Genomic DNA, 26,786 nt, shown 5'->3' with positions numbered 1-26,786 from the left:
CCTTCTCCAAATCGGTGCCCCTACCTGGCCCCCCCAACAAAATTTTCTAGACACGCCACTGTTTACCACGAACACGGAGCTCAAAGAAAGTTCAATCCTTCATGTTGACGAATAGTGCGAGTCTGATAAGTTTCCCTCTGCTTTACCGTTGGGAAGTTATCCCTCTTGAAGGCACTGCCATTTGCAGATATGGTATCATGTGTCTCCTTACTGGAAGTCAGACTGCATTATGTTGCAAAATGACTCAACATTACTCCGCCTACGACTCGTTCTCTGGAAGTTCACCATGCCCACTGCACTCACTTACAGTTTCTGTTTCAGCGCAATGATAAATACCGAGGCAGCAGTATACCCCCCTATCGCGGTCTTCCACAGACACAGTGCAAAATTCACGTAGCCTAAATTCCACGGAAATGACGAGACAGACATGAGTCCCAGACTAAAAAAAACAGAAGAGAAAAAAAGAGCAGTTTTCCTGTTTGGGAACACTTCGCTGTGAATCATACAGCAGCCCTGGTAGCTGTCCAACTGCAAACACACAGTACACACAGGTCATGTGCGAACTTGAAGGCAGGAAATAAAGCGCGCTCCTCTGTTCGTGCGTAACAGGGAAGTGAGTCTAACCTAGTTTCTACGTTGTTAAAAGTTGCTGCGAACGGCTGGCACCGAAAGTTCCGTTTTCTTCTGTTTTATCGACGCGTATTGCTCAGCTTTCCGAATTCAGCTTCAGCATTACATCGAGACACTGAGTGATGGAAGAAGGGCACGTTCTGTAGGACTGTTCGGTGGACTCGTAAGCCCAGCAGAGGGGGAAGAGGCGACGAGCTGCAGCTATTGTTTTTTTTTCAATGTTTTGAGTTCTCTACTTAGCCGAAGGTAAGCGTCAATGTGCCTTGTTTCATTCTGCTGGTGTTATCTCCGCTCACCACGAAACCGTGTCAGTTCCTAGAATCGCGCGTAATGGATGTGAGTGTTTGTCATGTTTTGCTTGTGTAACAACAGGCAGGATGGACGTCCGTTGGCCTTAAACACAGCCTTACGTCGCAGTTTTGTCACGTTTTATTTCTTTGAACACCAAAATAGTGGTTATGATTTTTTAAAATATATTTTTATCTTATAAATAAGTATTTGGTAAATACTTGTCTTTTACGAAACGTGGAAGGGAGTTATGTAATTATCAAGGCAGCATGAATGTTGCCACCTTAGTCCCTCCCTTCATGCCTTGCTGTCCAACTGTTTCATCCTGTACCCTCATTACTCCAAAATGTGTGCCGTTTTTGTGGCACCAACACTTATACTGGATGGAACCAGAAATAATTATAGGCATCAAGTTCATATCATCTAGTGCAGTAATCTTATGACATCTCACAAATATTATAGTTCTAGTAAAACAGCATTTCCATTGCGTGCAAGTGTGCACTTTAAGTCTTTAAAATAACTTTAGAATAACTAAAGATAGTTACTCTGGCAGGGATCCAGTGTTCAGCCTGGCACCGCTGTGAAAACAACACACACCTTGTAGCTGATGGGTGCTGTGTGAAGACAAGGATATGTCCTGCAAATGTTCAGAGATAAGGCAGCGCTCCTGGCAGGCAGATGGGCACAATCATGAAAATGATTCACACTATAAACTCGCCATCAGTTAGCAGTCCTAGAAACATGAGAGTCCTCCCCACTACTTCCCACAGTACACGAAAGAAACAAGCGGAAGTCTCTTGGTTTCTCTTTCAAATCAAATAGTTTGATTTGTGTGACTGTTGTGTGTGACTCTACAACCTTTATTTTATTGCACTCACACAAAAGAGTCCAAGCATAAGCTGCAAAGAGGGAGCTGCTTTTGCACATGGAAAAGTGGTTGTTCCCTACATTCTTCTGCATTTTCTTGGCTTTTATGTTTGCGTCTGTCTGAGCTGTACACAACATAATCTGTGTTGGCCTTGGAGGAGAAATCTCTCCTTATTTGTGTCAAAAGCGAGGGCCTTGCTCACTCTACATGTTATACTTCAGCTTTGTGCACAATTTTTTCAGTTGCTGGGGAAGTAATTTTTGGTGATCTCACTTAAAGCACAGGAAACTTTAGCCTTACTTATCAGAAAAAGGATGATTTGGCGTTTAGCTTCAAAAGATACGGTTTGCTTGGTCAGTAGGGGAAGCAAATGCTTTCGTTGTGATGTCCTGGTTGAGTTCGTTGTGAAGTTAGCTGTCAGGCTGAGAAACAAGAAATGCCACATTCAGAATTTAAAACTAGTTTTGATTCTCCTTAGTAGAGTCTAACTGATGTATTGGCCAGCTGATATTGGTCTGCCAGGCTGGTATGTATACTGGAACTTTTCTTTTTCAGAACGTAATGTAGAAACAAATCTTGAAAGTAATTTGCCATCATCTAGTTTTTTGTTTTTTTTAAATATCTCTTTATTTGATTTTTTTTGATACACAAAAACAACAAAAACAAAAACAAACAAACAAAAAACCCAAAACAAAAAAACAACAACACAAAAAGCAGTCTGAGACATATAAAACTAATACCGTATGGTAGATAGTAAATAATTGGGTCTACCACCCATTTACACATTTGTCCTGACAAACCCAACCTGCCATCGGCAGCTCCACTCCGATGGCAGGTTGGGTTTGCTTTTTGTGTTGTTGTTTTTTTGTTTTGGGTTTTTGTTTATTTGTTTGTTTTTGTTTTGTTTTTGTGTCACAAACCCTGACAAACCCAACCTGCCATCGGAGTGGGGCTGCCGATGGCAGGTTGGGTTTGTATAATTTCACTCAGATCGTCAGGTAAAGCGACCGTGGCTCAGGGGGTTGGGAAGCGCATCTGTAACCAGACGGTCACTGGTTCGATCCCTGTGCTCTCTGTCCTGGTCGTTGTATCCTTGGGCAAGACACTTCACCTACTGGTGTTGGCTAGAGGCCATATGGCAGCCTCGCTTCTGTCAGTCTGCCCCAGGGCAGCTGTGGCTACAACTGTAGCTTCCCTCCACCAGTGTGTGAGAGTGAATGAATAGTGGAATTGTAAAGCGCTTTGGGTGCCTTGAAAAGCGCTATATAAATCCAATCCATCATTAAAGGGCGCCATATATCCGAAAAGATATTGTCATTACCGCTTAGTTTTGCACTTAGTCTTTCCATTTGTAGGACTCTAAAGATTTCTTTATACCACTGAGTTATTGTTGGTGGTTTTTCAATTAGTTGATCAGTTGATCCGATTGAAAACAATACATTTTCTTGCCAAGAACAATAATTTACATAGTAGTTTATATTTGTTTTTATCTGGAAATTTGTTCAGAGTTGGCAGCCCCAATAAATACTGAGCTGGATCTTTTTGTTTTCTGCTTTTAAGTATACCCTTTAATTCTTTTGTTATACAGAGCCAGAATTTTGAAATTTTTGAGCAAGTCCAAAGACAGTGCAAGTAGGTCCCCGCCACAGATTTACATTTAGTACATTGTGCTGACCTACTCGGATCAATTTTATTCAGAAAAGTAGGCGTTCTATACTATCTATGTAAAATTTTATATTGTGTTTCTTTAAATCTATTATTAAGGAATAAAGAATGCACAGACTGTATGCACTCGCTCCAGGCATGATCATCACAATGACACTGGAGGTCTCCCTCCCAACTCCTGATAAGTTTTCCAATATTAGATAAGATAAGATAAGATAGAACTTTATTAATCCCTCGGGTGGGTTCCTCTGGGAAATTCGGTTTCCAAAAGCACAGCACCGACAGAAGTTACAGTTACAGAATATTATATATATACACACACACACACACACACACACACACACACACACACACACACACACACACACACACACACACACACACACACACATATATATAAATACAGAGACAAATATAAATAAAATATATGAAGGGGATAAATAGAATAAATAGGAATAAAAATAAAAATACAAGTGAATTGCACATTTCAAGTATTGAGGTCTATTGCACCATTGACTATTTACAAAAGTATTGCACAAGGTATTGCACAGTGAGGTGAAGAGGCACTACAGCTTAGTTGTTCCCCCCTCCTTTGTCCTCCTGTTTCCCCTCCCTCTCCCCTCCAGAGAGGAGTTAAACAGTTTGATGGCGTGTGGGACAAAGGAGTTTTTAAGTCTGTTAGTTCTTGTCTTGGGGAGGAGCAACCTGTCACTGAACAGACTCTTCTGGTTGTTAATGGCCGTGTGCAGAGGATGCCTGGCATTGTCCATAATGTCCATCAGTTTTTTTAGTGTCCTTTTCTCTGCCACTGTCACACTGTATTATAAAACTGTCTTATAGTACTTTTATCTGCATTTAAATGTAAAAAGAACTTTTCCATGGGTCCTAGTTGCATTGTATTGTGTAAAGTATCAAAACTTGAAGTAATTAAGTGACGGGCCTGTAAAAATGCAAAAAAATCCATTTGATGTATTCCATATTTCTTTTGGACCTGCTCAAAAGAAATACAATCATTCCCATTAAACAAATCACCAACCACACGTATTCCTGCGCCAAACTATCTCTGAAATACTGCACTTGTCATTCCAGGTGTAAAGTGCTGATAATTTATAAAAGGTGTTAGGTAACTCAGTATAGGATTACTTTCAGTGTATTTGTTCATATCCCGCCATGTTTTTAAATAAGTATCAATCATTACTTGTTATGTTTTTTTGTATATTTACTCACTAGTTCACTTAAGAGATTAAATGGCGAACATGTCGAGGCTTCAAGGGGATTCTCTGTCTCTTTTAGATATGCGTGGATCCATTTGTGTATGACTCTACTATGGCATGACCAGTTATAAAGCACAATGTTAGGAAATCATCTAGTTTGACTTGCGGAGCAGCTCGAGTTCTGGCAATGCTCTCAACATTGGCCAAACAAAATTTAGACTCGATCTTGATGTTTTATAGGATTTGTTTCTGAATGGTTATAGTTATAACTGTAGATCCGTAGGAATCTTCTGGAAACTGTAATAAAAAATATCACTCAGCAGCAATTTCACTTTTGCTTTTCAAGAATTGAATGTTGATTTGAACTCATCAAGTAATCAATTGATTTTATTCATCAGTTACTCATACTATTAGTCAGAATTTTTTTGATATGTATGAGTCACCAAAAGTAAAGGTTGAGTGTGTTTTCTGCAGTATTATATTATATTATATTATATTATATTTGCTATTGTTTAAGACAAAAAGTAGCAACACGTTTTTGAAATATGGAGGTACTTTGGATCACTGATGAGTCGCTCTGCTGTTTCAGACTTAAATTGAATTCATCACCAAAACAAATTTTCCAAAGATTTTTAACCTTCTATGGGATGTTTTGTTTTTTTCTACCATTTTACAGAATAATTGAATGGATGATTTAGAATTGAAATGATGAAATAATTAGAAGTAATCTTTATTTACTGTCAGTGGTAGGAGATTGTGTTAGGAAGGGTGTGTATTTAGAAAGTGAAGTTAACGAAAAGGCTTAAAGGAGTCATTCTTCTTCCCATGAGCCAAATTATAGGATTTTCTCTAGTCATATAATTCGATTCGAGTTCAAAACAGTCGCATAAGAAAAGCAAATTTCCCCACATTGGTTTCTGAGAATGCCAGTGGAAAATGACCAGTTATGGTTTGACTACCCCGTAACAGATTTTATCATATATAATGATATGAACAGAAGGTCTTCAGGTAGGTCTGGGTTTTTCCCTATTTCACCCAGTAATGTTTATTCAGAAAAAATAGATATATTGTATCCCTGGTGAAAAGCTGAATATTTGTTTTTATTACACAATTTAAAGCGTTGAGCTGTGAAAATAAAAGGTTTTTTTTATGGCACTGTTTGTTTATGACAGCGTACCTTGACCTGGTGACACATTTGGCCAACAACACAACAGCAACAAGATGCGAATGAGCTTCTGCAGAAATGCTTTTTCTCTCAGTGTCTGTGTAGCAGTGCGTCTGTCATCCTTCGTATTTTGACTGAATTCACCAGGGCAGTCTGCAGACAGCGTAGTCTCTGAAACACTGCAAGCCTTCACTGGCCAAGGTTTTTGAATAATGCATTAACTGATAATAATAATGAATATGGAAAAGTAATACAAAGTGATAAAGTACAAAACATGTCGTTTAAATTGTTACATTTCACAGCAAACGTGCCAGTCAGATAAATACTACTGTTTTCATTTGCTGATCATGCAGTGCTCCCGTTTAAGGGGGATTTCTCTATGCTGCACATTTTGGGTAACTTTATGAAAATGCAACCAGAAAAGACAATAATACTGTAGCCACGTGATAAAGATTTGCTTGAAAAAGCAAACTCCCATAAAATAATCTGTGTAGAATTGAATAATATGAGCAAGTTTACATGTTAGAAGACAATTTTAAGGGATCTCTTTCTTTAACTTTGTTCCACACTGTAGATCCCCCCGCCTCCCAACTGGGGAAACTCCCATGATATGACACGTCCACTCACATCTAGCCTATATTAGACATTATCATAGAAATAGGAAGTAAATATTTGGCCTGGCAAACGATTTCAGCCGGACCTGTTGCAGTTTTGTCATCTACGTCAACTTGTGAGGCCAAATAGTGACAGGAGAAACTTAATCATTCTGAGTTACTCTCAGGGGATAAATGCTGGAAAGCTGTTCAGCACATCAGAGGGATGTACGTGCAGCAGGCTCCTGATGTTGAGATAACGCTAGTATAATAATATTGTGTAATCACACAATACAAACATGCACAGTCTTGAAAAAAACAAACCGATTAGTGTTCTTTAATGGAAAAATGTTAAATAAATGACAGAAAATGTAGGCACAGAAAGCAAGGAATTGGCAGGCAGGCACGAGTTTCCACGTCTATCTACAAACTAATGACATAAGGGGCAGGAACTTGCAGAGACCACTAAAAGCCTGAATTGGTAATCTGACAAATATGCTATGATGCTATTCTTTGATTGACTGCGACAGTTGTTTCTTAAACATCGGTGTTGTATTTTGCAATCCTCTGACTTGGCAGTAATTCAGTTATGTTTGTTAAGCAGCTTAAAGAGGAAAAGGCTAAGATAGTGATGGATTATACACTTAAACTCAAACAAAGTCATTATTAGGGTCTAATCTTTAACCCAACCAGTATAGCAAGTATAGCACGGCAAGGTTCTAGATAACTGAGAGAATAAGAACTTTGTTATAAACTGCTGCTTGACAGTGAAAACTGTCGAACAAATCAGCCTTTTGGCTACAACAAAGAGCCACGTTACAAAAGCCCTAACCCAGTATATAAACACAGGGCCAACGCAAGAGGAAAAGACTCAAATAATTCCATTGTCTTTTTCATACTCCTGCATACACCTACATAATTATAGCTCTAGAACCAGTTCAGTCAAAACACAAGAAACAAGAGCAGAAAGCCCTGTATTACAGCCTGTAGGGTTTTTCCCTCTGAGCTGTTTTGGGTTCTGTGTTGCCCAAATCTAATGTTACAGCACAACCAGAGGGACTAGGAACACGAAATCACATGTACATTGAAGTTATTTCTGTTATGCTGTTTCTATTTTATAGTAAAAATTCAAATTAAACATGTACATTGTGTCGGCTTCTTTGTGCATTTATTCATCAACCGATTTGCTATCATCTGACTAGTAATATTCAATCATATTCATGTAGGACTATGTCAAAGTTATAAAGTCCTTTACTGTTATAAACGTCTCTTCATAGATGGTTTCTTGGTGTCAGCATTAACAGGATCCAACATTACATTTACCATACATTTTCTGACCATGAGTGAAGTGGGGAAATCAAACATCATATCTGTAGTTGCAGTCTTCATAAGCATATAAAGACTGGTCACTAAATGATCGTGTCGGGTTAGAGTGAGCTGCTCTCTACTAAAACTCTTAACATGATAAGTTTCTTCTGAACATTAAAACTGGCTGCATTGTTGTGTAATGATGCATGGCACCTAAGTATGTTGGGATTCTGTGACCTGAGGAGTGGCACTTTTGTGGAATAGACTTTTACTGCTGGATCTTATTTGGTCTGTATCAGATCAACAGCTTTGAATCTCTTGTTGTGTTCCTTTGGCTGTTTATGACTCATCCTTAGTGGTGTGTGTTGTCCTTATAGGGAAGGAGTGGGTTTTATGGGGTTTGTCAGATTTACAGCAATGTTTACGTGGGTGTTTCATATTAACGTAACGTCCACAAGAATGCCGGGACTTGGAAGAATTAGATTCCTGGAACAGGTAACAAGTCAATTCTGTTAGTTTTACGGATAAGCTTTTAGATTACAACCATGTTTAAACTGGGTTTTATTACTGTGTTTTGCTACATTGCTGTGTTTTTGTGTTTACAAAATGTCTGCACACAGACAGACTTCTACATTTGCCTTTGTGATTGTGCCAGTTACTGTTTTTAACATGCTGGCATTTTTAAAGATAACGATCTGAAAAGCTGTTTATATTTGACAAAGCTTTTGATAGCATGGTGAAAAGTGCCACAACACTGAGTGTCATGATTCGGCCATGTGGCAGGCAGGATGAGGACCCAAATTGCAAACTCACAGACACGGGGGATAAACTCAAAATGCAGCTTTATTGCTGACAGGTGATAAACAATAACGATGATACAAAAGCAATGCAAAACTACACTAAACTGGGAAAAGCTAAAGTAACATATACCGGAAGACACGGGGAGAACCACACACGGCATGAGGGAGAACGCGACGCCGAACAGAGGGAGACTCAGACAGAAATACACAGAGGGTAAACGAGGAAAGTGGGCACACACGGGGAACACAGGTGATACTGATAATCATAACGAGACAGGGCGGGGTGAACTGAACATGACATGTACAGGCACAGAGGTTCAGACAGGAGGAGAGAGAGCACGGGGAAAACAGACATAACAGGCTGGGGAAACATGGAATAAAACATATGGAGAGACGAGGGCTCACAGATACACAGAGGGGCACACAGGGGGTAAAAGCCATGAAGGGAAAACACTTAGGGAACAACACAACAGGGCAACTCAGAAAACATGGCCTAAATAAGGAACGAAATACAAAAATACAAGGAACTAAGAATACTGGGCCCACATGGCCCAGGACCATGACACTGAGATGATGCATTTTTTACATTTTCAGTAAAAGATAAATGTGAGACTACAACATAATAAAAATTGATGGTTTTTTTTTATATTAAAGAGGCTCTTGAAGCAGTGCACTTTGTCAAAAGTTTGCTATTCAAAATGCAAAAACATACATGTGAATATGTAACACTGCAAACGCAATTCAATACACACGTGCACACTCACTAATCTCTGCAGCTGTGGAGTGATAGTTGCTGGATTTGAGGAATTCTGGCTCGCTCGGTGGAAACGCTGTTACGCAATGCTTTGTTTTGTCAGTTAAGATACAAAAGTTTAAAAAAAAGTTGCTCAATGTTACAAAACAGAAATCGTGACTCGGGAATGGCAGTTTTCTTGCTTGTGTCACACCGCCTTAAAAAGCGTATCATTTCTGTTGGAGAGGTCCTACAACAGGTGACTCATGTTTCCACCAACTTACATTAATAATGAATCAGGAAATCCTTTTCAACTTACATAATTACAGTATTACTGTCAAAAGATATGCAAGGCTTTGTATTACAGTGAAAATCAAACGGCTCATCAACATGCCAGTCGGAAAGTTTAACTTATGGTCAACTGTCTGACTTTCATGTTAGCTTTAGAAAAACAAGCGTGCGGTTAGACTGTAGTTGGTTGATCCCAGCAGGATCATTTAAAAACATTTGTATCTCCGCAGCTGTGCAAACTGTTTATGAACAGCGTATGTGCATGTTTGCTACTGGCGCAGTTGAGCTCTGATATCTGTTGCAGATATTACAAATTAATTAAAAATAATCAATTTGTTGCTTTGTTATGCTATTCAGTGGATCCTTAGTATGACCAACCAATACTGGCCTATCACAGAGATTCACAGTTACTGTTGTTTTGCTTATGTGCTGTCTGGTATGCAGCGAAGGGCGACTAGTGATAGGTAGGAAATAAAATATGGTGTCAACAGAGCAGCTCAGAGTTTTTTTTCTCATTGTTTAAATGTGCTCAGGCCTGCTCTCAGCACATGTTGCAGAGTTGGCTGAACAGATGGTTGTTAGGGCTAAAGGGGTATCACAGCAATGGCTGGCTTGTTTATAAAAACACGAACAGTGTTACATACTGCATGTGTATGTATGTATAGAGATGAAAATCATATTGGGTGATAAATTAAAAAAACCTAACCTTTTCTCCATAAAGAGTGACGCTGACCTAAAAATTCCAGCTCTTGTCTCTTTGACAAACATTCAGATAATTTTGATCTGTATTCTCTTTCTCCCTCTGGACCCATAAAGCAGTGGTTAACACATTAGCCTAACAAGGAAAAGCTCTCTAGTCTGATCCCAGAGGAGGCACAGCTCCCTTGGTTGTGTCAGGATGGACATCTAGAGTAAAAAATCAAATCAAACACTACAGACTGTAGCGTCTCCTGGTGAATGAAGGAGCACCTCAATGTTGATATGCTGTTAAATCAGAAAGATGCGCTGTTTAGTTCCACTGTGTTTAAAAAAAAAAAAAAAAGTCATGGGAAAGGTTAGAAACATGTAATTTCTTTTTACTCCCTAGCCCTGCGTGATCATGGCCCAGTGGATCCACATGACCCAGATATTGCAGCATCTGCCTTATGAGACAGTCAGCAGCCTCTATCCACCAAACACCTTCCCGATTGAAGTCAGGCATTACATATCTGAATGGATAGAGAACCAACGATGGTATGATGCACACACATACTGTACATGTACATGCTTGTATAGTTTATATATACACATTATGCATGTTTATTCTTAATAAATATTGCATGTGTTTATTCATAAGGGACTGTGTGTGTGTGTGTTCTCACAGGGAGGACTTTTCACAGGAAAAGGTAGAGCAAGAGAGTCAAGCTCAAATTCTGTTGGACCAGGGTATCAGCATGATGCAATCCGTTGCTCAGCAGAATGCCAATGTTGTCGAGAAGATGAAGCTGATGCAGATGAGCAGGCACATGGTAATAAAGCCAAAGAAACTATCAGTTTTTTAAAAAAGAAAGTGACATTTTATTTGAGTTTATGGGCTTTACCATCACCCATAAAATTTCACCTTTGCAGAAATTCCTGTTTAGATTTTTCAACCTTCTGCAGCATTTGTTGCTTGGACTTCAAACTTCTGAAGAATGCAAAAACCTTGGTAGACTTTATGACAACTTTAGAAACTTCCTTAAAGCTGCTACAACATACATGTTAGGAATGCATTGTCTTTGATATCATTTGCATTCATTATTGCATTGCATACTTATAATTAGTGGTATTATTTGCTTATTTTACAGGAACTGTTTCACCAGCAGCCACTGAAGTTTGCACTGATGGTCAGAGACCTCCTCAGGCAGGAGAGGGCTCTGATAAATGGAGTAAGTCCCTTTTATGTTAAGTCTAACTAAAGTTTTTTTCCAAAGGCAAACGTATTTATCCCTCAAGTTTTTCCACGTCCTCACCTCAATTCTGCCTATTTTGGCGATCTCTCGTTTTCGTCCTTATGTTGATACTGTGATTATTATTCCTTATTATTCAGACGTGTTGTTATATTTCCAGGGTGGTTACATTTTAGGGTTTCATAGGGGTTTTTGATTACAACGTACCCACTGCATAGATTTCCTGCTGAAACGTAAATCCCCAGTAGTAGCAACAGTTCAAATCCTTGATATTAAAGCATCTTTGAGTCTGTCAATAGGAACAGTGTTATTGCAGGTGTGGCAAGTTGGTGAGGTGGAAATGGGGGGAGGAAGCAGAGAGCACAGATTTAAGTGGAGGCTGATTGGCTCTGATTGAACTAGAGTAACTATTTCATTATTGAGATTGACAGTGTGGGAAAGTGGTAGTGAGAGCGAGCGGTTTTAAGAACAGAAAAACAGCCTAACACCCACGAAAGCAGATAGGTGTCTGATTACAGATCTTCCTTAATGAACTTCATATCTGTTAGGTAGAGGAATTATCTACCAGAAGAGGCGTTGGTTTTATGCAATGAGTGGCAATAAAATTTGTGTAGTTATTTAAAAAAACAACATTATTTTCTTTATATAAAAGAAAATGAGTCATGAGTCATAATTCATGCTGACCTGATACTTGTGTTTTTGATCAAATCTAACTTGCATTTCCAAATATGTCATATTGCAACATAAAACAGCTTAGCTCTTCTTAGAAATCCCCACAAGACATCATTGTTTCAAGTTTACTTCTACCCTTATAAAAATACACTGGTGATAGCTGGCAGTCACAAGCCACGAGGTTATATCTCAGGGGGAACCAGGTGAAGCTGATGTGTTTACCAGATACAGTTTATGTTTAATTGTGTAAACTATTGTGTAAAAAAACCCACAAAAGCAAAAAAGGTCAAGCTGTGGTGCTTTGCAAGTCCATTTAATGTTTTTTCTGTTTATAGACCTCCCCTGCACAGTACCCAGCGTACCCGACGAACGATATGTCCAAGCAGGACGTGGACCAACTGGTCCTGAAGGTGCTCGAAGTCCAGGAGATCCGAAAAAAGATGCACCAGATACAAGAGGAGCTTAACTGGGAGAGGCAAAACTTTGAGAGTGCACACTCACAGGGTAAACGCATGTTTTCCTTTAGCAGTACATGAATGATTACATGCCTTAGATACCGTAAGCAGTCAGAGCGCAGTAATAACTGCCAAAAGACTTCAACGGCAAAAATACAGCTTACATCAACAGAGTTCCTGTTTTTCAAGGTTAAATCATAATCTCTTTTTATTGTCTGCTTCCTTTTCTTCTGAGTCTGTTCAGCTATTTTAATTCCACTTGTTAATTTTTTTGGAGGATTTGTTTTTAAATGCTTGAAAAAGAAAGAGTTTTCATAAAAACTTTATTTAGAAGATCATTCTCTGGCGGCGACATGAATTAAAAAAATCCAGGTGCTGCGAATGGAGCGCTAGCTGGTCTGCTCAGTAGGAAGTGGCAGATGTTATCATTTTTCAAAGCAGAATAAGTAGAGATGGCACAGTTACGTGGATGTTGGCGTTTTTTTTGTTTTTTTTAGATACCTTAACCCCATTGTCTGGGGATGTTGCTAGTGATATTTATTTTTATCTTTATCTGATTTGATGTGTCAAACCGTTTTTGAGGTCAAGCTTTGTCTAATTATATACAAGACTTAATGTAGTAAGGTCAAATGTGAAGCACTCACTCACTTTTTGAAGACCCAATAAAACTGAATGATCAATAGAGGAGGTGCTGCCCACTACCAAAGGATTTCTAGGTGGTGCTTTTTGTTTAATGTTGGTCATTTGACCCTCATCATAAACAGTACTTGCATGATGTTCTCAAAGAAGTATGATTAGATATCATTTTTTATTATGCATTTAATTGTTCAAGCAGTGAAGCTGTTGGAACCACAAGGTTGTTTTGTTTGTAGGGCTGCAGCTACTGATTAATCAGAATCAGAATACTAATCCCTAAGGAAATGATCTGTTCTATATTTCTGATAAGAAAGCTATTAAAACAGCTGAACAGTCTAGAGTACGAAGTAAAGGACAAAGAAAAAAGTAAGAAAAAGTTGGAGCAAATGAAACAGGCTGCATGCTATTTTAGTAATAGTTACTTTGGTAATAGAGTAATCTATCAATTATTCATTTTATTATTCAAGTAACTGGATAAAAATACTTTTGTCTTAATAATGACTGATAATAAACATTCAAAAGAGAAAAAACAAGAGTTTTTCAGAATGAATGAACACACATATGCAGTTAAACCCTTTGATTGTACTCATGTGCCGTACTGAAATTACACTTTTTAAAGAAAGCATTATGCAAACGTTTTTTTCAAACGCGTACATCCAAACTTGAATAAGTGGGGTGTTGAGTGGGGTTACAATGTGGCTTTTTCACTTAGGCATAATTCAAACATTAGACATTAGGTGCGCCCCACTTTTTGCAATGTGATAGTTACGATAGGCTCCAACCCTCTGTGACCCTTTTTTAGGTCTCCAACATAAAAGTCAGTCTGTCAAAAGAAACTCACCTTTAGGTTGTGCAATCTTTTCTTTGCCAGAAAGCTTGTTTCTGAGGGAAAAAAAAACGTTTTCTACGTACAGCACAGGAATTCCATTTTATTATTTAACTTAAAGCAAAGCAGCATTTCCCAACAATGCAGGAAAGACTCGACATGTCATGTTGCTTCTTGTTTTAACAGGGTCGTTCCAGCAGAATGGACTTGATTCTGCAAATGCAGAAATCAAGAAACTTCAGACTCACATCCAACAGCTGGAGTACAATATACAAGCAATGGCCACGGTGAGCCAAGGGCTTATGTTACCATCATCAACATTACTGGCATCCTCGAGAGAAGTTAAACTAAATGTCTTTAGAAATTTTCAGGTTATTAACACCAAAGAACAAGACGAGATCTTCATCCCGTTTAATTAAACCTGTTTGATTTTTTGATGTTCCTCAGCTCATTTAAATATACTGGTAGTTAATAGATAAACAGTTATTACTTGATTACTTGTTTTCAGTTAATAATCAAATTGCAATGTGTTTGGATTCTGGTTTTTGTAGAAACGTTCACAGCTGCTGAAGGAGTCTATGGAGCTGCTGGGCATCTGCCAGAACCGATTTCTTAACAGGCTGAACGAGTGGAGGTGGGAGCAGCGCAAAGCAGCCATAGGATTTCCTTTTGATGACAACCTCAGCCCCCTGCAGACCTGGTGAGCTGCACACCACTCCACTGTTTGTACTCACAGCCTTTGTGGTATTGGTTTATGCCGTCCTGGTTAAAACCCATGATTCAGTGTCTTTGACACACTTGTTTTTATGTTCCAAGTTTAACACTAAAAAGAGGGCACCTTTATGCACACAATCCAGTAACATACCGCACTCTCGTTTAAGAGATGGATTTTTGAAGTCTGCATATTTTCAGTGATTTTTGGATTTATTTGAAAACTTTATTGATCAGTATCCAGATGTAGCAAAGTCGGCCTGGCAGTTGGTTTGATCTGTTGTTTCAGTCTTCATTTTGCTCAAATATGAATTATTAGAACTTTTGGATGGATTGCAGTTGGATGAATTTGGTGATCTCCAATCTACCATTAGAGTCAAGTCCTTTTTTATATCCCTCCTCAGGATCAACTGTAATCACTTTCTTGAATACTTACCAATTCTTACCACCACTTACTGGACACTCCAATGACTCCATCAGATTTCAGCTTATTTAACACAGACAAAAAATCTCTGATGGAGAATGACTGTATGAATTATAAATGTATAAATTGGTCAATTATTAAACAAATATTTTGCATTTTTTACCAGCTTGGGTGTTTGTGTTTTTGCTTTCTTTCTATACTTTCTCTGTTAGGGCTGAGCAGCTTCTTGGGATGAATGGAAACCTGAGACAAGAGCTGATGCTGACTGGGGAACTGACCTCGGAGCTCCAGGAAGGGCTGTCACAACTTGTGCAGGTTTTGATTGAAAGGTAGCACAGTCCCATTGTTTCCTTTCTTGTCTCACAAACAGCAGTGTAAAGGAATCACTTTATTACCTTTTTTAAAAAGAAGAAGACAGTTGTCTAACTCTGTAACCCTTTCAGCTCTCTTATAGTGGACAAGCAGCCCCCACAGGTGATAAAGACACAGTCAAAGTTCTCCACAACTGTGCGATATCTGCTGGGAGAGAAGGTAGCTCCTGGGAAGCCTGTGTTGGTGAAGGCGCAGATCATTAATGAAATACAGGCCAGGAACCTGGCAAATGTACATGGGTGAGTCGTGTGTTTCTGGGCTGGAATCTGAAATCCCCTCACACTTTGACAGAATATCCTCACTGTGGCAAATTGTGAGGGAAGAAATAAAAACTGTGATCAAGCTCCATCGCTGGGTCTCTCCTCTGCTCTCTGTCTCTGTCATGGATGCATAAGAGGCGTAGGTCTGCGTGTCTGCTTCCCCAAAGGTGCCACACAGAGCAAATAGGCCACAAAGAACCTGCAGAAAATTGTGCAGAGCAAACAGAGCATGGGACAAGATCTAACATGTACTTGATGTTGCAATCTTCCCCACATCGGAAGTGTGGAAACTATGGGCATGTTTTCTTATTCTTTATAGCACAATTGGCAGGAAACATTCACACCTAACTTTCAAAGCTCTTCTAAAGCTCCTGTTATTTGCTGTGTTGTTATTAAAGTTTAAATGTTGTGTTCACAGTTAAATTAAAATCACCAAAATTCTTAAAATAATTATTTCCCACATTATTTTAACACAATAATGTAGATACATAACAGAAATCAGCTGCAACCATTTATTATTTACTTGAAAGGCAAAGGTGTGAGTAAGCCTAACTATACAATTGTAGCGTTTATCTACAGTAACATTAACAACAGAGTCAGCTGTTTGGTTAGATTTATTAGTTAACACTGAACACCTCATATTGTCAACAAGCATTTCTGCTGTGTAAATTTGATCTGAGGCTGTGCAGGATGTATGTCACGATCTTGTTTGTTTTTTTAGCATCTTGTAGATTAGCACATAATTAAATCAAATTAACTACAGAGGTTAAAACTTTAAGTGGTTAATATCAAGGTACTGACTATCCAGTATTTGTATGAGGAAATAACTGACAATAAAATGATGTTACCTGCAGTGATAATGTTGGTGAACTCATCAACAATTCGGCCGTCCTAGAACACAACGCAGCCACCAAGAGCACATGCTCCAACTTCAGAAACATGGTATGTGCGGGTCTACATTTACAGCTCATATTTGATTGACGTTCAGCATCGTTGGGAAATGCAAACTTTGTTTTTGATTTAACAGTCCATCAAGAAAATCAAGAGAGCAGACAGAAAAGGATCAGAGTCTGTGACAGAGGAGAAATTTGCCCTCCTGTTCTCCTCAGAGATCAACATCACAGGCTGTGAGACTCCGTACAGGATACAGGTTTGACCCTATCCGGCATTCTGACTGTTGTTTAACTGTTCACATTACACAGTTGACTTGAGTTATTTTGCTAACTTATGATCTGTTTTGTTGAATGCATGCTGAGCACACATACGGTGTAGTTATGGTGACTTTAAAGGGGTCGGGTAACGTAACATGTCTGATTACAGGTGATCTCTCAGCCAGTGGTTGTTATTGTTCACGGCAGTCAAGACAACAATGCTGTGGCCACCATCATATGGGACTGTGCATTTTCTGAGCGAGTAAGTGTGAAGTTCTTCTTTTGATTTTTCCTTTTTACATTTAGTATTGCAGCTTGTCTTTTCTGCTGTTACAAGTGTTTGAAAGCTACAACATACAATATGTGCTTCATACTCTCGACTTGACCCCTGAACTGGAATTCAGCAGGGACTGGCGAGGCATTATATCAACTTCCCCTTGCGGTGGAAGAAACACAGAGGCAGCTGTTAGGAGGTGACTGTTGCTTATAAAATGCACAAATGCAGAAGCAGCAGCTAACAGCATATCCTTTATGCCTTCGATGCTTGTTGGCTCCTGGGAACACGAGGCGGGTCTGGGCCCGCGCTGGAGAGTCAGCGCAGTGGCAGGATGGCTGCTGTGTTGCCTGGGATTACTCCTCATCCCCTACCCAACCCTGTTGCTGGTCACATGCTCTATAATGTTGTACTGTGGACATTTCTGTGCTTTCTGTGCAGAGGAGTTTTTTTGTTTCCTGTTCTCATGCTGCCTCCTACAGCCCAGCATGAGTAGAGGTCTCTTTTTTTCCTCTTGTACTTTCCCATTGTAGTGTATATTTCAGTGTTTTTTCCTGTAATGCAACCGTTCTCTGACTTGCATCCCCATGTGATGTCTGTGTTGTGTGTGTAAGGTCAGGGGCGGGGTTCATTCCACTGCAGGGCAACCTGCCACTGCATGTGGCAAATAAAAATTGAACTTTCATCCATCCATTCGCTTCCGCTTATCCTTTTCAGGGTCGCGGGGGGCGCTGGAGCCTATCCCAGCTGTCATAGGGCGAGAGGCAGGGTACACCCTGGACAGGTCGCCAGTCTGTCGCAGGGCCAACACACAGGGACAGACAACCATTCGCACTCTCATTCACTCGCACATTCACACCTAGTGGCAATTTGGATTATCCGATTAACCTATCCCCACAAGCTGCATGTCTTTGGACGGTGGGAGGAAGCCGGAGTACCCGGAGGGAACCCACGCAAACACGGGGAGAACATGCAAACTCCACACAGAAAGACCCCGGCCTGATGGTGGAATTGAACTCAGGACCTTCTTGCTGTGCGGCAACAGTGCTAACCACCGTGCCACCGTGCTGCCCAAAAAAAATTGAACTTGAACTTTAAATAAGAGGTGTGGCAGCAGTCATGTGGAAAAAATATGAGTGCAGTGACACACTTGACCCAATGTCCTGAACTTGGCAAGAGTTGAGTGTCCCTAGAGCCCGTGTGTGGGAAAGTGGAAATGTCATAAAAATAGAACATAAATAAATAGCAGACATTTATCATGAGGGAATAAACGCAGTTCACCAAAATTCTAAAGTCTGCATTTAACATCCATAATAGTGCGTTTATATATTTTCCTTTTTCTCTTTCCATTTTAAATTTGGTTTTACTCGTCCCCTCACAAATTTAAAAAAAAAATATGTGTATCAGTGTTTTCGCTTTATCAGCCTTTATGTCACTGCCATCAGGACAGAGTACCCTTTGTGGTGCCGGACCGCGTGCCGTGGAGGATGATGTACAACACTCTCAACAGCAAATTTACATCTGAGGTTGGGACGCAGCACAACCTGGACCAGTACAACCAACACTTCTTGGCACAGAAGGTCTTTGATAAGCCCGACTTTAATGAGGATTTCAGCAACATGATGGTTTCCTGGGCCCAGTTTAATAAGGTTCGCATGTGCTTATATTTGCTGGCACAGGTCACTTTGACCCACAAATCTTACGGTGCCTTTCAACATTACAGGAGGTTCTCCCAGGTCGACCGTTTACCTTCTGGCAGTGGTTTGAGGGAGTAATGGAGCTGACCAAGAAACACCTGAAGACCTACTGGAGCGAAGGGTAGGAAGATTCTGCTGCTGTTTCACCAGTGAATGTCAATAGCCTGTGATAAAAAAGCTTACAGTGTTTTGCTCCAACAGGCTGATATTTGGTTTTATTGGGAAGCAGCATCTCCACCTGATTCTCAAAGACAGGCCCAATGGAACATTCCTGCTTCGATTTAGTGACTCGGAAATTGGAGGCATCACCATCGCTTATGTGTCTGCTACTGAAAGTAAGTGTTGACAGACCACTGGTTAATGTTCAGTTCAATGTTATCTCAGCACCTAAAGCAATGTTAATCTCTTTGACTAATAATTTCCATCATAGTTTTCGTCAACAACTTGTTTTTTTTTTCCTAACAAAAATAAGACGATAACTAAATAAAAACTAATGCACGACGACAAAAACTATGATGACACTTTTGTCGATGAATAAAAACACGATGAAAATGTTCCTGAGTCATGGGATCCAATCAGAACTAATTAAGTTGTGTACATAGGCGGGACAAGTTTGGAAGTGATTGAATCGTTAAATCCTTGTGGAGTCAGGTTAGATGCACACGTCTGATCTGCTGCCAAGAAACAGGTGCTCCCTGTTTCTCACGAAAATGTATCAAAATGTTATAAGAGAATAGCAGACATGTGACCACATTTCACATTTAATGTCAGGGAAAATAAGACACAGAAATCAGATTTAGTCTAGGATAACTCCATGATATTTAGTCTACGAGAACCAGACTGAAAACAATTTAGATGTTTAAATTATGACTAAAACTAAATGACATTTTAGTCAAAAGATTATGAATAAAACGAAAGCAAAATCTGCTGTCAAAATGAACACTGACCTAAAGGATAAAGGCCACTCTTCCGAGGATGCCAGTTTTCAAATTTTGGACAGATAAGACAGATGGTTTGAAAGAGGAGTGAAACAGGGGCATCTGTGTTCTCTGTGAACAACCATCAAACAGAGCAGGTGGCTTAAGACACCAACTCTCTGCCACCTACTATGCAGTCTCAAGCTTCACTGATATGTTGCTTTCAGGTGACCTCAATAGTTCACGTGATAGCATAATGCAAGTTCTCACAGTGGTTTCACCTGCTCTTCTATGTTGAGCCTGTCTGCCTCTCATGTCAAAGCAAGAGGTGGTCCACTAGTTTTCCTGATTCCCTTTCATACTGAAGGGTGTTCCTCCCAAAGTGCAAGTGCAAGAAGAACATCTTGCATTCAGGTGACCTCAAAAGGTCACATGATAGGGTGAGGCATTATCTCACAGGGGTTTCACCCAAAATCTCTGTCAGTAATGACCCACGCTTTTACCTTGTGATGGGATTAAAAGTGGGTCAGTGACCTTCGTAAGAGATAACCCCAACTAGGGTTGAAATACCTGAGATTCTCCACCTTTTGGTTGTAGAACATAAGAGGTGATAAGAGGTGAAACGTATTCAAGAAACTTAAAGAAGTCAGTCACTTTCTTTCCAAGCTCCTTATGTGCACCTGCTAAAAATCTTTGACAAGCTTGAATCTCAGTGACCTTGACCTCAAGAAAATCACCTACAGTTTTCAAATTTGTACCAAAGGTGCATCTACTAGGAGGCTGAGGGGTAGCACTGTTGGCAGCCAGTACTTTTGAGTAAAATATTTGCATTTTACACTGCATTTCGACTCGTTTTGCAATTGGCGGTTATAAACATGACGTGACAGATCAAACTTTTTTTTCCAGATGGGGGACAAAAAATCCAAAACATCCAGCCTTTCACCAAGAGAGATCTTGAGATCCGTGGCCTCGGGGACCGCATCCGCGACATTGACCACATAACGTATCTGTATCCTGAATTTCCTAAACATGACGTTTTCAGAAAATTCTACACAGGTAATGGTTGTCCTGTACAAAGACAGTCATATGTTCTCAGTTTAGGAAAAGAAAGTGAAAGTAAAAAACTAACCTCTTTTTTGTGGTTTGAAGCAGAGCCTACGTCGTCCACCAACGAGGGTTACATCCCTGTGTCTCTCCAACTTAAAGTCGGCATGTAAGGATCTATTCATAACAAAATAATACATATAGGGAACATGTCATGTGTATGTGTGTGTATCTTTTTATGTGTGCAGGGATGCCCAACGCCCAACTTCCAGTACACCATCTTCCTTCAACATGTGAGTGTCACTTGTACAGTCTTTGGTACAGTATTTCCATACCACCAGCTCTGCTATTTAAGGAAGAGTCATTTAGCACAGGCAGCAATTACATGAAAGGTGTAATTGCTGCCAATGCTACCCATTTATAGTCACAATTATACTTACAATGAAATCTATGAGGTCATCTGTCATGAAAATAAGAAAACACAAACATTTTAGTGTTTAAAGCTAAAAGTTATTGAAGTTTTAGATAGATAGATATGTTTTTTTATAAAACAGTGCATTTGAAGGTTCATCGATAACAACAATAATTATATTTTAACATTAATGGTAATGAACAATACTGTTAATTTAAGGTAGGTGTGGCATAAATATCACATTAGGTGGTGTAATTAAACATCCTGATTTATGCTTAATGCCATAATGCACTGAAGCTTCAAATCTAGAAAATATACTTCAGTTATGACAGATCATGTTTCATTTCATGTCTCATTTTGTTTTTGTTGTTAATAGTTAGAAAAGATAATGTTGCAGTAGCTGTGCTGTTGGACTGTTTGCCTTTTTTGTTTCGCTATCTTGGACTTTGGTTACACTTCATATTATGTGCTTTTATTTTGTATGTCCAGGGATACCATGCCCTCGCTTCACTCTAGCTTCAATGTGTAAGTGTTGCTTTTATGTATTTCTCTTTTATACTCAACATCCACACCAATTACTTAATTTAAATCTTTCAGTGTTTTTCTTTTAAATAACTGATTGACCCACTGTTTTTTTTTTTCTACTGATCTGGACTTTCCTTTTGCTTCACATTGTGTTCTTACCTTTCATTTTACATACATTTGCAGGGAGCCTATAGCCCCAGCACCTATAGTACAAGGGCCTGAAACCTCACAGAGTAGCTTCTCTATGTAAGTATCAAGCCTACACATTTTTTTAATCTCATTTAGAGCAATCTGTTCATATTAACCAGTGATAATGTGATAACTCTATATATTTCACTTCCGTACCACGCACTCCCTGTTTCAACATAAATATCTATAAATGATCAGAAATGATCAGATATTCAGATTCTGGGCACAAAAAATATTGAAATGTGAACAACTTTGTTTGAATATTCTTTATTGCGTCTTGAAAACAGCATATCTACAGGAAACACACTGTTGTGTACCACATTTACGATGCTACTTGACAGTCTGTGTAATGTAAATAAAATGTGAAAACATTTTATTTACATTAAACGGTGCCACGGAAATAAACATCTATACATGTGCGTGTATTCCTGCTTCACATCGCGGTTCATCTTTCATGGACTCACTACATCGCACATTTATCTGTGAATCTATATCGTGGATTTCTGCGGTCTATACGTATTTTTATTATTTTTATTATTTTTGTGGTTTTTAACTATTGCTTCTTCTTTCAGGCAACAGTTCCCGTCACCGTTCAACTCATCAGAGTTCTCTGATGAAATAATAGATGGTGCAACAACAGCTCCTGGCCTGGAACCCATGTACGTTTTTTTTTTTTTTTGGGTTAATTTCTGTAAGACATCCATTGCAATGGTGACTGATTATTAGACAGTAACATCTTACGCTTGCGCTCTCTTTTTCTAGGCTACCAGATTTGAACTTTTTCGATTAATCTAGAGTCTTCTTGTGGGCTGTGCAAAGAAGAAGCCGGCTAGAGATTGAAGCCAGACTTGTGTCATGTAACAAACGTGCCACCATTTGAGCAGATTCTCTTCCTTGACTCTCAACATCTAAAGTTTGGACTACGACCAGTGAAGATTTTGAGACAAACTTGATTTGTCTGGGGCTCAACATGTTAAGAAAGAGGAGAAAATCAGTTTAAATCCAAAGTAAAACTGAGAACAAACCAGAACAAAAATGCTTTTTTTGCAGCCATCTGTGCCTTTGTGTGCATGTCAACAAGAACTTGCCTAGTGGCAGGTCTGTTAATGTCTTTTCTTTTTGCTTTTCTTTTCTCTTCTGTTGTGTGTGTGTGTGTGTGTGTTTCTTTGCTTGTATTTAGGAAAAGATTTGGATTACTGTACAGACTATAGCATTTTTCCAACAGTGGCTATAAGTGTGACAGCGGGTATAAAAAGGGCAAGGGCACATGACATTGCTGGCCAGTGGACTTTAAGACACCAGGGGATTTTGTTTTATTAGTGTTTGGAGTATATTGCATGTTGGTCTATTTTAGTCATACATTGTATGTAACCCTTTGTGTTTTCACTTTTCTCACAGTATATTATTCATTTAGTCTCTGCATATAGCGCATGGTAAATACTCATTAAGGAATAAACACCTTTTCTGGCAGTGGTGACTGTGAGACTGTCACAACACTGACAGACTGCGCAAAATGTCAGAAGTTATGAAGGGTGATGGGCAAAGTTTATATTAGATCTACTGTATGTCAATTAAAAATTCAATTTTGTGTTTTCTGTTCTATCAAACAATTTCTTGTTTAATGTCAGCTGATACTTAGTAGTTCTAGTTTTATTGTTTTCAACGAACTTTGTGCCACTGTGCGTGTTTTTTTAAGTTTTTTTTAAGGCCCAAGCATACTAAAAAAATACCAAAGAAGAGTCAAAGTAAAAATATATTTTCAAACCGATTTCCCCTTATTTCCCTTTATTTTCAAGCACAACAATAATGTTATTAAGTAAGCAGTTCAGGAAAACAGACAGTTAAATCCATAGACGTTTGGACAATAATAGAATCTTTGTAGTTTTGCCTCTGTACACCACCATGGGGGATTTTTAAATCACATATTCAAGTTGTGATTGAAGTGCAGACTTGTAGCTTCAAATGGAGGGGTGTAACAAAAATATTGCATTAACAGTTTGGGAAAGTACTGACATTTAGAGGCTTAAAAATAACTAGATAAACTAAAATTTCTGCACTTAACAGGAAGGAAAATCGTGCTGTACTGGGCTGACATCAGGTGGTTGACTTGGCCATTGAAGTATAGCCTATTTTCTTTGCCTTTACAAACTCTTGGGTTGCTTTAGCAGTTTGCTTTGGGTCCCTTTGCAATGTGAAACACTATTTTAAACTGTTTTGCAGCATTTTAGATGAGAGCAGAGGGTTTGCCATGTAATATTCTATAAAAGTCTGTAATTCCTGATCATTTAATGCAATACTTTTGATAAAGTCTTTGAATTAAAGCTGAAAATCTGCACTTCAATCACATGTTGATTGTCAGGTTTAGAAACCCCTGGGGTGGAGTACAGATGCAAAACTACAAACATTGTGCTGTTGTACAAACGCCCATGGACCTAACGGTAATTCTGACACATTATAGTGTTTTCTCACGTGTCCGAGCTTTAATTTTTTTTTTTAAATTTTATTATGGCTGTTTTTATATGCATTGAATGTTAACCCAAACCAGTCATTCCCATAAAAGATGTTTTTACAACAAGTTTAGCACTACCTATCGTCACTGCCAGTGCTGTGCATGTTATCACATAACAGTGTGTGTTGGATGTTGAGAACAGATGTTATATGTATACTTAACCTTTCATATCTTGTGGAGTGACTTTTGTTTATATCACCCTGGGGATACTACTACAATCCTTATAGTCTTTCACTGTGGAGACAAATAAAATTTCACTTTTTCTGTAAATAGTCAAAAACATTTGTTTGAATTTATTTACAAGAAATTGGTCATTTCTCCCTTAAGTCAAGATCCATGAGTTATCACTGCACAGTGGAAAATATTCTTCAGTACAAGCAGCTGCGGACAGATGATTTACAGCTTTCGAGGTACACAATCTCATCTGATTTGTTTATGGAAATGATTCGTTTGGGAGTGAGAAGTGTGTTATTAACTATATGACGATTGCTGTATAAATATAAGAATTGCTTTATTGGTCTATGCTGACTGAAAGCATATATCTAAATCCTGTATTTCTTTTTATTACACTTACTCTAAAAGAAAGGAGACAAAACAGGAGTTGGAAACTTAATAATTTTCAGATTTTCTTTTAAATATAAAAATAAGCAATGGCATTTTGATTGGGAAGGTATGCCTGTTACCACAAAGGCTGTCTATTGAATTAAACCATATTGCTGTATAACATAACCAGCGTCGCTTCCATAATCCATTAGCCAAATGGGAGACATTGCATAGCTAGCGTATTATATTTCCTGTCTGTCCAGTTTCAACAGTCATGAAATTAAAAAAGAAGAACACTATACACTGTACATCACAAAGCTTTTTCCCCCCATTAGAAAACAAGTTCTAGTTTCAACAGGCCATTAAAATGTAATTTCTACTCAACCACTGCCAGGGAAATCACACACACACACACACAAAGATTATGTAGAGGAAGCAGAAAGAGAATCAGCTTACATATCTGGTTCAGTGACTGCTCTGGTGTAATTTGTAAAATGCTAACTTATCTCGGTACCTTGTCCCCTTCCCTCCATCCCAGCAGCTGAAGATGTTCCCTCATGACAGAGGAACAGAGTGGCTGCCTGGTGAACAAAGGGAGGAGGTAGGGTGAGTGAAGGAGGGATGGAAGAGAGAGGGGACATCAGGCCAATTCAACTTCAAAGTTCATTCTCTCATGTGTAGACTGTATGAAAATAAAGGTGTACATCCACCGCCCTGTACAAGCACACTAAAGAGTTCAGTCTCTTCCCCCAAAATATCCGAGGGCCTTGTCCAGTGAAGTGATCTCACTCTTTGAGAGCCACCCAGCACAGTTAAGAAAAGAGAAGTCACCAGGTGTTTGCTAACACCAGCAAGAAGCCGTCACACCTCATGCACTCTTTCATTTCTAACCTCAAGCTGATGTAGAACGACCCTTCAGTCATGTCAAACAGCACAGTCCAAAGAGAAAATGCTTGTTCCTGTCAGGTTTGCTCTCTTTGTTTTACCATGGCAGGCACGTGAAGGTAAAAGCAAACCAGTTTTACACACTTGTACATGAATATCTGGTAAGCGCTGCTTTAAAGCTTGGAGAAAAAAATGAACTCAGGAAGTCACCATCCAAAACAAATTCTCAGGAAGCTGTTTTGGGATATGGTGGAGGTTATGTAAACCAGCGGATTTCCCACTGAAATGAAATCATTAAAACAAACAAACAATGGTTAGCATATATGGGTGCAATAATACAATTTAGGGATCTGCAATTATAACTTCACTGAATTTCTGAAAGTTCAAATAATTTCACTGGGTGTTTTTGTTGTTTATTTTAATACAAATATGAATGTGAGTGCGTGTGCTTCACTAGATGAGACACAAACCTGGAACTGCCTGAATCTGACTGGATTCAAATGCATTGATGATCTTCAACTGCTATTAAAAAACAATAGGACCACTCTAAACATGGAATTGATTGAATTGGTGTATTGGACTTTTGTGGTTTTAGCGAGCGCAATAAAAAGGGAGCGTCTTTCTCTAAAAAAGCTGGCAAAATAGATGAAAAGAAAACTCAAAACACAAACAAAGGAATGATCAGTTAAAACGAACACACAAGCATACACATGCACACAGACACGCAAGCACACTGTCTTTCTCTCACTCCTCATCACGCATGCACTTGCACATAAGCCAAATAAATACTAGTGAAGTACA

General features: G+C 39.0%; 1 protein-coding gene across 2 annotated transcripts; it reads left to right on the top strand.

Moving 5' to 3' along the window:
• Positions 1-512: 512 nt before the first annotated feature.
• Positions 513-24,837, top strand: stat6 (signal transducer and activator of transcription 6, interleukin-4 induced). Of its 2 annotated transcripts, none has more exons than XM_004558706.5 (22): positions 513-876; positions 10,643-10,788; positions 10,919-11,063; positions 11,382-11,462; positions 12,491-12,659; positions 14,259-14,359; positions 14,624-14,772; positions 15,420-15,536; positions 15,651-15,818; positions 16,694-16,781; positions 16,867-16,989; positions 17,160-17,252; positions 18,710-18,913; positions 18,988-19,082; positions 19,163-19,296; positions 20,785-20,934; positions 21,028-21,091; positions 21,171-21,215; positions 21,824-21,859; positions 22,043-22,105; positions 22,621-22,707; positions 22,811-24,837. In XM_004558706.5, the coding sequence occupies exons 2-22, from the start codon at positions 10,655-10,657 to the stop codon at positions 22,836-22,838; spliced, it is 2,274 nt and encodes a 757-aa protein (XP_004558763.1). In that variant the 5' UTR covers positions 513-876; positions 10,643-10,654; the 3' UTR covers positions 22,839-24,837. The 2 variants fall into 2 exon arrangements, with proteins under 2 accessions (XP_004558763.1, XP_023008643.1); XM_023152875.3 differs by having other exon boundaries at positions 514-876; positions 21,031-21,091.
• Positions 24,838-26,786: the final 1,949 nt, after the last annotated feature.

This window comes from Maylandia zebra, linkage group LG20 (genome assembly GCF_041146795.1).
Source record: "Maylandia zebra isolate NMK-2024a linkage group LG20, Mzebra_GT3a, whole genome shotgun sequence".
Classification (NCBI taxonomy): domain Eukaryota; kingdom Metazoa; phylum Chordata; class Actinopteri; order Cichliformes; family Cichlidae; genus Maylandia; species Maylandia zebra.
This window is presented reverse-complemented; position numbering and strand designations above follow the sequence as displayed.

Bases quoted from the DNA above. Each gene is read 5' to 3' on its own strand.
- stat6 (XM_004558706.5), top strand. From the start codon at position 10,655: ATGGCCCAGTGGATCCACATGACCCAGATATTGCAGCATCTGCCTTAT. The intron at 19,083-19,162 runs GTAGGAAGATTC...TTGCTCCAACAG, and splicing joins AAGACCTACTGGAGCGAAGG to GCTGATATTTGGTTTTATTG. The intron at 20,935-21,027 runs GTAATGGTTGTC...TGTGGTTTGAAG, and splicing joins TTTCAGAAAATTCTACACAG to CAGAGCCTACGTCGTCCACC.